This window comes from Oryctolagus cuniculus, chromosome 8 (assembly GCF_964237555.1).
Source record: "Oryctolagus cuniculus chromosome 8, mOryCun1.1, whole genome shotgun sequence".
Classification (NCBI taxonomy): Eukaryota; Metazoa; Chordata; class Mammalia; order Lagomorpha; family Leporidae; genus Oryctolagus; species Oryctolagus cuniculus.
In genome coordinates this window covers 85,874,714-85,888,194 of record NC_091439.1, presented here as the reverse complement: position 1 = coordinate 85,888,194, position 13,481 = coordinate 85,874,714, and the positions used below count along the sequence as shown (strand labels likewise).

The 13,481-nt window shown below is 40.2% G+C and overlaps 1 protein-coding gene across 2 annotated transcripts in view; it reads right to left on the bottom strand.

Moving 5' to 3' along the window:
* The window catches only part of ANTXR2 (ANTXR cell adhesion molecule 2), a 153,925-nt gene that overhangs the window by 83,557 nt on the left and 56,887 nt on the right, over positions 1-13,481 (bottom strand). For both annotated transcript variants that reach the window (XM_017347476.3, XM_002716994.5), the window contains exon 12: positions 7,813-7,908. In XM_017347476.3, coding sequence (XP_017202965.2) covers positions 7,813-7,908 — 96 coding nt within the window. The remainder of the gene's footprint in view (positions 1-7,812; positions 7,909-13,481) is intronic.

Sequence of the window (13,481 nt, the reverse complement as noted above, 5' to 3'; positions counted from 1 at the left end):
AAAATGTCAGCACCGGAGCCTGCAGCCAGCTTGATGCAATCATATGTTCCGATATTCAGAAAAAACTGAAAAGAACTGTCAACATTGAACTGCCTTGGATAAAAAAAAAAAAAAGATACTGTACAATGACTGTAAATCAAGTAGTATTTCAGAATTGACTCTTGCTAATGACAGAATAAATGCCCATTTCATCAGCAATGTCATCTCAGTGCCTAAGAGCCCACAGACAATACAAGAAACACTCTCAGTGTTTACAGAAATTTGTTTAAAATATACAAGGGTCTTCCTTTCATTCTCCCTTTTCTCTCTGATAAGATCTGAAAGCAAGAACGTGCCTTTCTTCTGAAGTACATAAACACAAAGCTCTCATATTCATACTTGGGAAGTCCTTTCCTGAATTACACAAAATGAAATGCTTTCAACATCCAGACCAAAATAGGGTCCAGATTATCTCATCTTACCCCTTTCCTCTTTGGAAAACTCGTCAGTGTTCAAAGAATCTTACTTAGAACAAAGAGATAAGTGGCCAGAAATCCAGACAAAAATGTAGCTTAAAATGCCTAATGGGGTCTCGGAGGAACGCTGTGAGAGTGTATTCTGCAGGATTTAAGTAATAAAGGTGTTCTGTCAAAGCAAATAAATGAAGACCAGGAAGAATTTGATATCCTGCTTCATAAATGATGTTCAGTTGGAAAACATCACCATGGAAGCAATAAGACCTAACATCACACTATTTCAAGGAGGCAACCAAACATAAATCATTTTAATTAATGGTGCAAGGAAGGCATATTAAAATTTAAATTACTTCTGTTTTATTGTGCATTCCAAAAAAGAAATCAGGCAGCTCTCAAAGTAACTCAATAAAGACACCAGGAGCCCTCCTCAACAATAAAAAACAAGTGCAATGTATAAGTATTATTACTATTTAGAAAGTACAGCACAGCTGTTGCTGGCTAAGAAAAAGACTCTATAGAGCGTCAGTCGGATATATCCTCATCATGAAAGCTCAGCTTACTTATAAGCAAATTAAGCTTTAAAAAGATAACTTTTGGAAATGGTTTTCTAAATTAAGATTTATGAGATCTTTATGTAATGTCTTAAATGCACTAAGGAAAAATGAACTTGCAATCTTCTCTTGAGGATAGAGAAGTTTAGCCAAGGACACCAGAGCAAAGTGAACATTTATCATTTCGAGCATATTCTGATACTGATTTGCAGCTGTATAACACTCTCTAATTGACAACACTCCAGAAAGCCTTTGTTTGCCACCTCATTAACCTTCCATGTATAATTTTACGGAGTGTATGGTTATCCCAAATGATACAACTATAGGACTATCATTTCTGCCATCCTATTGGGCAAAACAAATTTGCCATAAACTCAATATATCCTCTAAGCTATGGTGATGGAAAGACCCTAATTTGCTAACATCTCACTCTATCCCTTTTTTAAGTCTAAAGATAAAGCAATGAAGCTGTTACTAAGTCTCTGTTAAAGAGAAGCTGTTTTAGAGGATGTGTGAGGATATCCAATGAGCAGGATATAATTTTTTAAATAGAAGCTAAGACGCTTCACCCAAACTTTTCCCTTTGGGGAACAGCAAACTCAACACCATCTATAATTTCACTAATGACAGTGCCTAAAAAATCACCTTCACAGGAGCTTTTTTTTTTTTTTTTACAAGGATGACTAGATAAAGCTCTCCAAATAGCAATGGTTTAAGAGATTTCTACTTTTGCATGGAAAACCCAGCCCCACAGAAGAAACTTTCATCAACACTAAAAAAGATATTTCCTATCATCATCGAAAGCATTCATTAAAATGAACTACAAGGTTTGAATTTGTAAAACAGTATCATTTGAAAAGCATCTATCACTTTATTCTATACCCCCTCTTTGGCAACCTGGTGAACCTCTGAACTCTTCTCCTGAGAAAGTTAAATTAAAACAAGTATAATTTAAAGAATCGCCACTGTATTTAGGTATAGTTATATACAAATCTGAGTGTTGCGGTTGCACATTTAGCCCAGCTAATTAAGATGCCTGTGTCCCACATGGAGAACCTGGGCTCAATGACGGGCTCTGGCCCCAGACTGCAGCTTCATGCTAGTGCACAGCCGAGCAGACTATGGTGGCCACTGCAACTGTGTTCCTGCCAGTCATGCTGGAGACCTGGATTCAGTTTCCACCTCTCCACTTCACCCTAGCCATTTCAGGAACTTAGGGAGCAATGCAGTGGAAAGAAGAGTGCTTGTGCTCGCTCTCTGTCTCCCTCCGTGTGTGTGTGTGTGTGTGTGTGTGTGTCTCAAAAAAATACAAAATAAATTTTGAAAAAAGTGTGCTTGTTTATAATTCATTAAATAATGAAATATAGTACAAGGCCTCGTAGCGAGCATGATGTTTAAGGAATCAAACATGTAAAATATAATTTTTAAATATCTCAACTTACAATGAAAATAAAATACCTCAACTATAAATGTGATTTGGTGTAAATGTGATAATGAAGTATTAGAAATGCTAATACTTTTGTAGAAAGTGGCCTATATTCATAAATGAGAGAAATGACAAATTTCAGTTACAAGTAAAAATGCACATTTTTTTCATAGAAATCCACACTCCTCAGATGAGAAAGGCCTACGAAGTATATGTAGCTGTAACTAGGTAATTAAACTGTTTTCACTTTAGTTTTACTAAAATTATGAAACTCTTATGTAGTTGTATCTTAGTTATTACAGAACAACATTGCCAAGGCAATAAAATGTTAAATGAAGTCAATGAAAATCAAATAAAGAACCATAACTGATCTGTAAACTCTCTCACACACAGTTAACAGAATGTTTATTGTAACTCACAAGAAGATATTCTACTTGAGTATCAGTACTCTGAAAAAGACACCAAGTTTCTCAGTTTTGGGAATTGGGAATAGGTCAAGGAGCTGCACTTAATAGTAAGTATTTACGTTTGCAACAAACAAAATTTGGGTAAAACATACTCAGTATCTGCCATAATGAAATTATTAATCTATAAAAGGACAAAGATTATAATTAATGATGTAAGTCTTTCATGATAATTTTTTTTTTTTTACAGGCAGAGTGGACAGTGAGAGAGAGAGACAGAGAGAAAGGTCTTCCTTTTGCCGTTGGTTCACCCTCCAATGGCCGCTGTGGCCAGCGCACCATGCTGATCCGAAGCCAGGAGCCAGGTGTTTCCTCCTGGTCTCCCATGGGGTGCAGGGCCCAAGGACTTGGGCCATCCTCCACTGCACTCCCTGGCCAGAGCAGAGAGCTGGCCTGGAAGAGGGGCAACCGGGACAGAATCCAGCGCCCCGACCGGGACTAGAACCCGGTGTGCCGGCGCCGCAAGGCGGAGGATTAGCCTATTGAGCCGTGGTGCCAGCTCATGATAATTTTAGCTGAATTTTACCAAAAAAGGTAAAAAAAATTTAATATACAATAACCCAGACATTTTTCTCACTTTCCATGTTTCTTGCTTCCTGATACCAAACTGTTCCAGTTAACCAGGTATGTGTTACATTTTCATAGTCCCAGGATTTAGTCAAGTGTTCAAGTTCTTTGGTGTCTTTGCAGTTTTTATTGATTGCCAGCATTCCCTGGTTTGTGACTGCATCACTCAAATCTGCCTCCAGGCTCACATGGCCTTCTCACCTTCTGTAGTCAAATCTACTTCCTCTCATAGCCTTTTGACTGCATTCCTGGCCCCCCAGATTATCCTAGATAACCCCCTTTTCTCAAGATCCTGAATTTGATCACCTCTGCAAAGGCCTTTGGCTGTATGAGACAACAGTCACATGCTCCAGGGACTAAGTAAGACCTGGATGTCTTCAGGGATCTTCCTTCAGCCTACCAGAGAGGCTACGGCACCCTGCACTGATCTCTGCAGGTGTCTCCTTCTGCCATCCCCATCGTCCCAAGGAGCACCACCACTGCTGGAATCCTGAGAACCACTGTTCTGACAGCCTTCCCATTATGAGAGGCAGGAAAAAAAAAATGAAAACGAACTGACAACCATGGTCTACACTGAAGTAACACGGTCATCACCAAGTCATCAATTAGAACAATGGTGTTATCATTTCATAACATATGATTCAATGTTTCCTACTTTACTATTTCATAAAACATGAAATGACTGCATGAAGAATATGTGGCAGATACTGAGGACTCTGTTCAGGGCTTCCTTCCAGGCCCTTTGTCTTGATAGTAGGTCCTGAGCATATGATGCCCAGAGAGGTAGACAGCTGATACAATACCAATACGCCTCAGCACAGACATTTTAAGCTGTGTTTCCATGTTTCGGTTGGAAGGTTAGATTTAAATATTTGCCACTAGGACTTAAAATACATTCAAACAAAAGGAAATTTGTACAACCCAAGCTAAAATAAATGTTTCATTTTTCCATTAAGAAGATGTATTACTAGTAATGATAGACACAGTCAAACTGATCTTTAATAACTTATTACTGTTAAGAATTACTTGATTGGCCACATCCTAATTTCAGCATTGCCCACATCTATCCTCTAGCAGGATCCAAATGAAATGAACACCAGGCAGCTGCTCTTCAACGTGCTCTCAGAAGCACTTCCACGGAGCACACGGCCTCACTTCTCTCTGCTCACACTGCCTCTAATGTTCTCTTCTTGTCACTCTGCTTCCATCTGAAGACTCCACTATGTGCACTATGTGCACTGGCTCTGGCATCTGTCACTGCTTTTCCGTTTCAGTTGTGGAAGGAGCTCAGCTGGATATAAGATCAATTACTCCCCAGCAGGAGCAGACTTTGGCACAAGCAAAGCTTCTCCCAGTTGGTTATGCTGCCCATATCCCTCCACTAGTTTCTCATTGTCCCTGGAAGGGGTTCTGACTTCCTACAAGACAGAGGAGACCCTCCCTTTTGGGGTTCTTCTGAAACCTAAACCATCTTTCACAATGGGTGTCAGCCTAGCACTTCCCAAAGCATGCCAGGATAACTCATAGCTGCACACACACACTTCCTCTGACAACATCTTATTCATCACTCACAACTCACTTTGGGGTCATCCACTTGGTCAGGTTTCTCTGAAACACCCCGTCTAGACGCTGGCCAATCCTTCCATATGTTCTTAATGTTCCCGACACATGTTACTGTGAGGGTGCTCATGACCTTCCATTTACACTTTCTAAGCCACACTTCTGTGTCTGCATATTAAAATGTGAATTTCCATACAATGTCCTATCACAGGCATTTCCACGTCCCCAGTTTCTAACCCACCACTGACACCTGCTAGATGACAAAGATGTTTTTATTTGCCAAGGACCAAAAACAGAATTTTGTCGCTACCTTCTCCTTGCTTTTAAGTCTACTTTGGAAAACATTGTCTATGATTTATTTACACATAAGTAAAATGTAAGTTCACACTCAGGAGTAGCTACTTTTTGTTCTATATGTTTCTAAGGGCAAGATAAACATGGTTTTCTCTACTAAAATGTTCTACAAATGAATAAGCCTTCGTGATGTTTCTGGGGACAGGAAGCCTATTTAACATGATGATAGCACATGAAATGGGCTCCTCTATTCCTTGCATAAAGATAACTCTGTATCCCAGGGCTGGAAAGGATCCAGTCCCACTACCGGATGATTAAATCTGCTCTATAATATCAGAAACAATCCTTAAAACCTGTGTTTGAGGACATCTAGCACCCCCCCTCAAAGAATCATGTTTCAGTTTTTACATGCATCTTTTAAAAAAAAAATCACATACTTTGACACTTTGCAACCTTCTGGCCAATTTTAAATGAAATTGTAAAGTAATGGGGGAAGGAAATCCATGCCTGCAAAATTTAAATTAAAAACCCAAGGAGCACAAATCATATTAGGCCACCTTTTTGCTTTTTAATTTGAGACTCAAGAACGCTAGCTGCCCTAAAATAGCCATATCTAGGATAATCAAGATTACAACAGGAAGCCGGCTGAGCATAAATTGCTATGGCAGGAAACTGATTAGTTCAGCAAAGAGACAGGATGCTTCTTGTCTCTACTGTTGTCTGAGTTAATTCTATGCCTCCTCCGTGGGCCAACTGCTCTGAGATAAAGGATTATAAAGTTGCCTCATGAAAGCATACTGAAGTACAATTAATAATAAATGCAAGGATGATATACAAAGCACTCCCTGAATTGCAAGGAAGCTGCAATCAGTGAGCAAAAGTAAGAGCAGGAGGGAGTCTAGTACTATTATGGAAAACCCCACTGTGATCTATAGGAGAGAAAGTTTTTTTTGTTGTTGTTGTTTTTTTGTTGTTTTTTTTTTTTTTTTACAGGCAGAGTGGACAGTGAGAGAGAGAGAGACAGAGAGAAAGGTCTTCCTTTGCCGTTGGTTCACCCTCCAATGGCTGCCGCGGCCGGCGCACCGCGCTGATCCGATGGCAGGAGCCAGGAGCCAGGTGCTTCTCCTGGTCTCCCATGGGGTGCAGGGCCCAAGCACCTGGGCCATCCTCCACTGCACTCCCGGGCCACAGCAGAGAGCTGGCCTGGAAGAGGGGCAACCGGGACAGAATCCAGCGCCCCAACCGGGACTAGAACCCGGTGTGCCGGCGCCGCTAGGCGGAGGATTAGCCTAGTGAGCCGCGGCGCCGGCCGAGAGAAAGTTCTAAACAATGTGCCTATACCTGAAGGATGCTCTCAAAGTAAGCAACAAGCATGCTCTGAAAGAGGGCTTCCTCGGGATAATCTTTTCTCTAAAATGTGAACAATCTAAAGTGAGATCGCTTGAAATGTGTTGAAGTTTATTACTCAACCTTTTATCCTGTGGTGGGCAGAATAATGCCCCTACAGAGATGTCCGTAACTGAGACCTCCGGTGAATAAGTTACCTTATGGGCAAGAGGGACTTTGTAGGTGTAGAGCTGAGGACCCTGAGAGTGGTGAGCATCCAGCTGGATCCAACCTGACCACTCAGTTCCTTAAATCTGGAGGGCCTTTCCCAGCTGGGTTCAGAGGGAGAGGGAGCTGCGACTATGAAAGAATGGTCAAAGGGATGCGTTGTTGCTGGCTCTGAACACAGCAAAAGGAGGCCAGGAGGCAGGCAGGGCATGCGGGCGGTACCTTGGAGCTATGACCAGAAGCGGATGGATTCTGCCCTAGAGCACTGAGAGAGGACTGCATCCCTGCTGACACCTGGGAGCCTAGGTAAGTCCAGGGAGACTGGGGTGGAAGCTCTGTTTACAGAACTGGTGAGATCTAACCAACCTGTGCAGACGTAAGCCAGTAAGTGTGTGACAATTTGTTACAGCAGCCACAATGCAGAGTCATATTCCTTCACAAGGTTTATGAAAACACAAGAAATGACACAAACAGAAACCACCTGCTGTTCCTCCAAAAGGCACTGTTTAACAGATACACTAACATTTGCACATGGCTAATTTCTAAAATGTTTTTCAAAGACAAAAGAGGTCCTGAAATAGTAGATCATTCAAAGAGAAAAGATTCAACAAACACTTTTAAAAAAATGAATACAAAAGAAATGTTCAATTAGATTGAATTTCTCTTATGCTTGAATGGAAACACTTGTTAGGCTATCTCCCTACCTATCCTCTTCTCCCCACAAACTTGACTTTGAAGCATTCTGCAGAAGTTTTTAAATAAACATTTATTGATACGCATGTTTTTAGAATTTATTATGGTAATGAAAATGCTTAAAATCCAATTTGCTAACTGAAGCTTTTCTATCGTCGAACAACATGGCATGATTCATTCATATTTTGAGCCTTATTTGATATCCTACTATTTAGAAAAAGGTAGCATAGCCAATCCTTCTTACTCACCACTTTGCAGCAGAGAGGCCAAAACCACCACATCAAACCAATGCCCAGGAGCAGCAACAACACCAAAACAGCGATGAGGGCTGCAATCCCATTAGACTAAAGTTGGCAAAAGACAAAAACAAAGCAGTCAGCAATGCTCAGAGTCAAATCCCACGGGCCTTCTTTTTTTTAAAATCTTTGCTTAACATGTAATTCTTGTAAACCCTTATAGCACAGTGCAATATTTCAACACATGCATACAGTGTAATCTGAACAACTCAGTCATCACCACCTTCCAGCCCTTCCTCCAGGAACTGATAAACTCTTCTCCAGTTCTTTATACAGAATATATTAGATTATTATGAACTCGTACCCCACAGTACTATCCACAGAACCTGCTACTTCTGACTGTACCGTGTTGGCCTTTATCCAACCTCACCCTACCTCACTTCTACCCAGCCTTCCCAGCCTCTGTAACCACATGCATATTTTTTAAATGAAACACTAGAAAATAATACAGAAAACAAAAATATACCAAACCAGATTTCTGCTATTGTTCTTTATGCCCTTTAAATTCAATAAATTACTTTATATTCTGTTTAACTTATTTTATGTTAAGACATGCAATACGAGGCCGTGGCATAGCAGGTAAAGCCTCCGCCTGCAGTGCTGGCATCCCATATGGGCACCAGTTCGAGTCCCTGCTGCTCTACTTTCAATCCAGCTCTCTTCTATGGCCTGGCAAAGCAGTAGAAGGTGGCCCAAGTCCTTAGGCCCCTGCACCCATGTATGAAACCCGTTAGAAGCTCCTGGCTGTTGACTTCAGATCAGCGCAGCTCTGGCCGTTGCAGCCAATTAGGGAGTGAATCAGTGGATAGAGACCTCTCTCTCTCTCTCTCTCTGCCTCTCCTTTTCTCTCTGTGTAACTCTAACTTTCAAATAAATAAAAAAATCTTTTAAAAAATGCAACAATAAACACAAAATCTTCCAAAATGCTGCAGACTATTTAAAATACACTCTAAAGGAATGTAGGGAAAAAATCACCATTTGGGGTTAATAGATCCTTTTAAAAAATTTATTTATTTATTTATTTAAAAGGCAGAGAAAAGGAAAGAACTTCTTTCTTGTTGGCTCATCTCCCAAATGGCCCCAACAGCCAGGACTGAGCAGGCCAAAGCCAGGAACCAGGAGCTTCATCTGGGTCTCCCAAATGGGTACAGGGGCCCAAAGACTTGGGCCAACATTCCACTGCTCTCCCAGGCACAATAACAGGAAGCTGGATCGGAAGGAGAGCAGCCAGGATTCAAACTGGTGACCATATATAATGTCAGCATCGTAGGCAGCTTAACCCACTCTGCCACAGCATCAGCCCTGTGGACCCTATTTTTTGCATCTGGGTAAGGATTATTTCAATTCCAAATATCATGACCCCAAAAGTAGATTTTAGACAAATCCACATAGACTTTTCAATGATGTAACACTACTTATATATTTAAATGGTAAAAACAAATAAATATACAAAATCAGTAGATGACAAACCAATAACAACCATTCTTGTTGGCACAGTGTGTGTAAAATCAGTACAAGAATGTGAATTTTTATTTTTAAGAAAATATTAATTTCTGTGTAGAAGGATAAGGAAAAATGTAAAAGCAACGTTGCTCTTGTTCAATGAACTTGTTGGGTGGGTTCCAGCCCTCTCCTGGGGGTGCAGCTTAGGGGTATTTTCCCCACCCTACTCCAAGGGAACTAGCAGGTTCAATCACTGTGCTGATGAAGTCCTAGGAGGAATTTCAGGGACTCCACTCCCAGAAAGCCCTCTGCCCAGCATTACCCTAGGAGAGGGCAGGGAGGAGAAGCAGAGGACCCACACCCATATCCAGAGAAACTCCTGTCTGAATGCAAACGGGGCCGTCAGTCCTCTGTTGAGACGCCCATCTGCTCTGTCGAGGTACTGTCTTCATTACCAACCTACAGCAGGCTGGGCACTTAGCTCTTTCAGGCTGCTCTCTTCTGTATTTCTCTTCATTAAACCTTGCCACCTCGCTTACTACTACTCGCCGTCTCACATTCGAGTTCTTTCTTGCACAAAGACAAGGACCTCCAAGCAGCCGTCTCTGGTAACAGCCAGAAACGGCCTCTCCCGATGATATCTTAAAGATCTCTACATGTTAACCTTTAGTATGCAACACAATGCAATTAATCCATATGAGTTTCTAGTTATTTATTTATCTTTTCTGCCATAATTCTCTGAGAGCCGCAGGAAGTCAGGGGCTAAACCCAACCTACATACCACTGAACATGCCTGGCATTTAAAAACTATTTACTGAGAGGATGAACTCCAAACAAAGAAGACTGCAAACTTCATCAATATAAAGAAGAGCATTTTTCTGAAATTTCAGTGTAAAGATAATTTCTATGGAAACAAGGTGTCTCTCCCAAACTCTTACCTGCTGGGTTGGTTCCTCAGTGTGAATGTTTTGTTTTTAAAGGAAAAGAATTCAGGAAAGAAAAAAGAGAAATGGGGAGAATGAAAGAAAGACAGAGAGGAAACTTCATAATAAACGTCTAAGTTTCCAGGAAAATATCTATGCATTCTGTTCTTAAAGAAAACAATGCAGAGCATGCATCGGGCTACTCAGGGAAAGACTGTGCACCTCTCCACACAGAATTTCAAATGTTCATAAAGAAATCCTGCTACTCTCCGTGGGGTTAAGCTCTAAAATCTAGGCACACAGGAACAGAACAAGAAAATTATGGCACAGAAATACATGGAAAATGGTGGGACCCCATGGGAGAAATGTGGCCAAATGGCTACACTCTTACTCTCACCTTCAAATAGAAAGGCATAGGTAAGACACCCCAGTCTGAGACTGCCCATGAATGAAATGAAAGCGGCACTCCCTACCAGATCTTCCACACATGAGGATCTCATGAAAGTGGCTCACCATTTGCCTAGGCTATGCCACTTTCAAAAGACTTCTATAAACTTCTAGTTCCCCTTTTTCTTAGAATTCATTCACATTCTATGTTCAGAAAAAGGATGTACAACCACAGGTCATATGTTTGCAACAATTTAGTAATTACTTTGTTCTTTATATGCATGTGCCATAAACAGGATACTCAGATAATCTTGCTGACACATTATAAAGTAGGGGGCTGGCCCTGATACGTACTAGAAATCCTGATTCTTCTCTAAAAGAAATGTCTCTGTTAGTAGAACTGAAAAAATACCAGGGACCTCCAGATGCAAATATACATTTATTATGACAATATTATCTCAACTGATTCCAAAGACTTTCCTAAAAAATTCTAAAATAAAATCATTACTTCCTAAAGATCGACAGACTTCATCTTTCTCATACTTAAACCAATCACAACAGAAAGGGGGAAGTCACAGGAAGTAAAGAATTTAATGCAACAAAACCTTGATATATCTGTATGAGACACAGCCCCTGGCTGCAAAGTTCCCAGACACTGGTTCAATTAGCTGTATAAAAATTCAGGCTTTCCCATTTCCTTTGTTTTGACTGCCAGAGACATTATCAGAGCATGCAAGATTTCAGTCATGAAAGGGAAATAATTTCATTGTTCATATAACTTCACAAACACATTAAGGAAAGGTCAAACACATAGGCTATTTAATGACCTGAGTCAGACAAAGAAAAGTTGAAAGTAGATATGATTACACATAGATCTGTGTTGTGGACGGCAACTAAAAGCTTCTCACTTCTACTTATGCAAGCCCATTTTAAGCAGATCTCAAGTCAAAAAAATCTTAATAAATATTCAACATTTGGGTGTCATTCTGCTTGAACTAAATGGAATAGTAAAAACACATGACTGGAAGCTAAATATAGCTTTTCATTCATCCAAAACATATCTGAGGAGCACCCACTACTTGCTAAGCAGTTAAACAGGTACTAGGGTTAGAATTTTAAACAAGTATTCATAAAGTTCACAGTTTAGTTAGTGAGACAAACCTCAGACAAATAAGTATAACTATGAGGAATGTGGAAGGGAAATACAATAGAAACATGTAAAGTAAGGACTAACCTAGTGTAGGGTTCTGAGATGACCTCAAAGAAGGATGAGAAAACAAAGCTGCAGGGGTGGCCAGATTAGCATTTTCTTAGAAAAATCTGAGGACCACTATAGACAGAGCACAGAGTCTGAAGGGACTGACAGACACCTGCAGAAGCCGGAGAAAATAAACTCAAATTTCTGAAAAGCTGTAGTTTATGACAGAGAGAACTGGCCATTTGTTGGATGAATGGCCATTTGTTAGCTGACCTTTCAACTGCCCATTTGTTGCATCAATTCTTCCTAATGGCAGTTCTGAACAACAGTATTCTCAGACAGCTATGAGACTTGGGGTGAAAGTTAAATGAGGACTCCAATCTTAGGTTCAAGACCCAGATGTTGGTCAAGGCTATGAAGTCAAAATTCTTTCAATGGTTTACTGGGGACATGCCAGAACCTGGAGCTTGGTAGTGTAGAAGAAACACATTTTCCATTCATCCTGGACATGTTAAGTTTTGGATTTCATCTTCATATAAATTTCTTTCCTTCATTAAAAGCAAGTTATACAATAAAAGAGCTTCACTCTGCAAAATAGACCTGAACTTCTAGCTAAGAGAATCACAGAAGTATAACAACGAATCAGGGTCATACTGTACTTGTAAAATAACTATCAACAAGAGATGAATCGTTCAGAAGTTTCACAACTGCATGAATGATGTGTTGTAATCTACCTAGAAAATAATCACAGCAATCTCATAGACAAAGCAGCCACAGAGAAGGGGAAATGGGTTTCCACAATTTTGTTCCTGGGAATTTAGAGTAAGAAAGAAAAAAACAGTCACAGAATAAATGCTAATTTCATTTACTAAAGTGATTTGGATTACGCTATTTCAGGAATTAACACAGGCCAAATAAGGCCCATCTATTTTGTAAGGTCCTTGTGAGTTAAGAATCGTTGTTACACTATTACATCGTTGAAAAAAAATTATATGAAATTCAAATTTCAACATACATGGTTTTCATGAATCCAGCATCTGCACTACAATTGCATATTGCAGTAATTGTGACAGAGACACAAAACCTGAAACATTTACTATCTGGCCTTTACAGGGAAAATTTTCTAACCTCTCTCCTACATAAATCAGTTAAGGATTGAGTTAAAGATGGTAGATTGGGCAAGTGTTCAGTCTAGGTGGGGAGACAGATGGGTTCAATTCTAGCATTTACTAGACTGTGAAACTGCGTAAGTAAGTTAACTTTTAGAGCACCCAGGCTCCAGGTAACTCCCCTCTCAGGAACAAGAAGGACTAAAATCAGCCAATTTTCTGCTCATCAAGTCGTGCACCCCTTTAAGCCTTGGGAACGTCAACAGAATAAGCACCTTCTAAAGTGCTCCCATAAAGACTGGCAGTGACTCTGTTCCTCAGTTTTCTCATTTGGAAACTAAACCTAACAGTAGCAGCCTCTTCTCGGACTGTATCCAATGAAGCTATGAATTGTCTAATAGAGCTTAGCACAATGTCCAGCATAGAATGCATGCTCAGAAAACATGGTCTTGGTATTATTATTTCAAAAAGGTAGAATAAGAGCAAAAGTTCCAAGACAAAAAAAAAGCATATCTTTTCACTATACTTTTTAAGTTGAGATACATGTAAAAGATTTTGAGA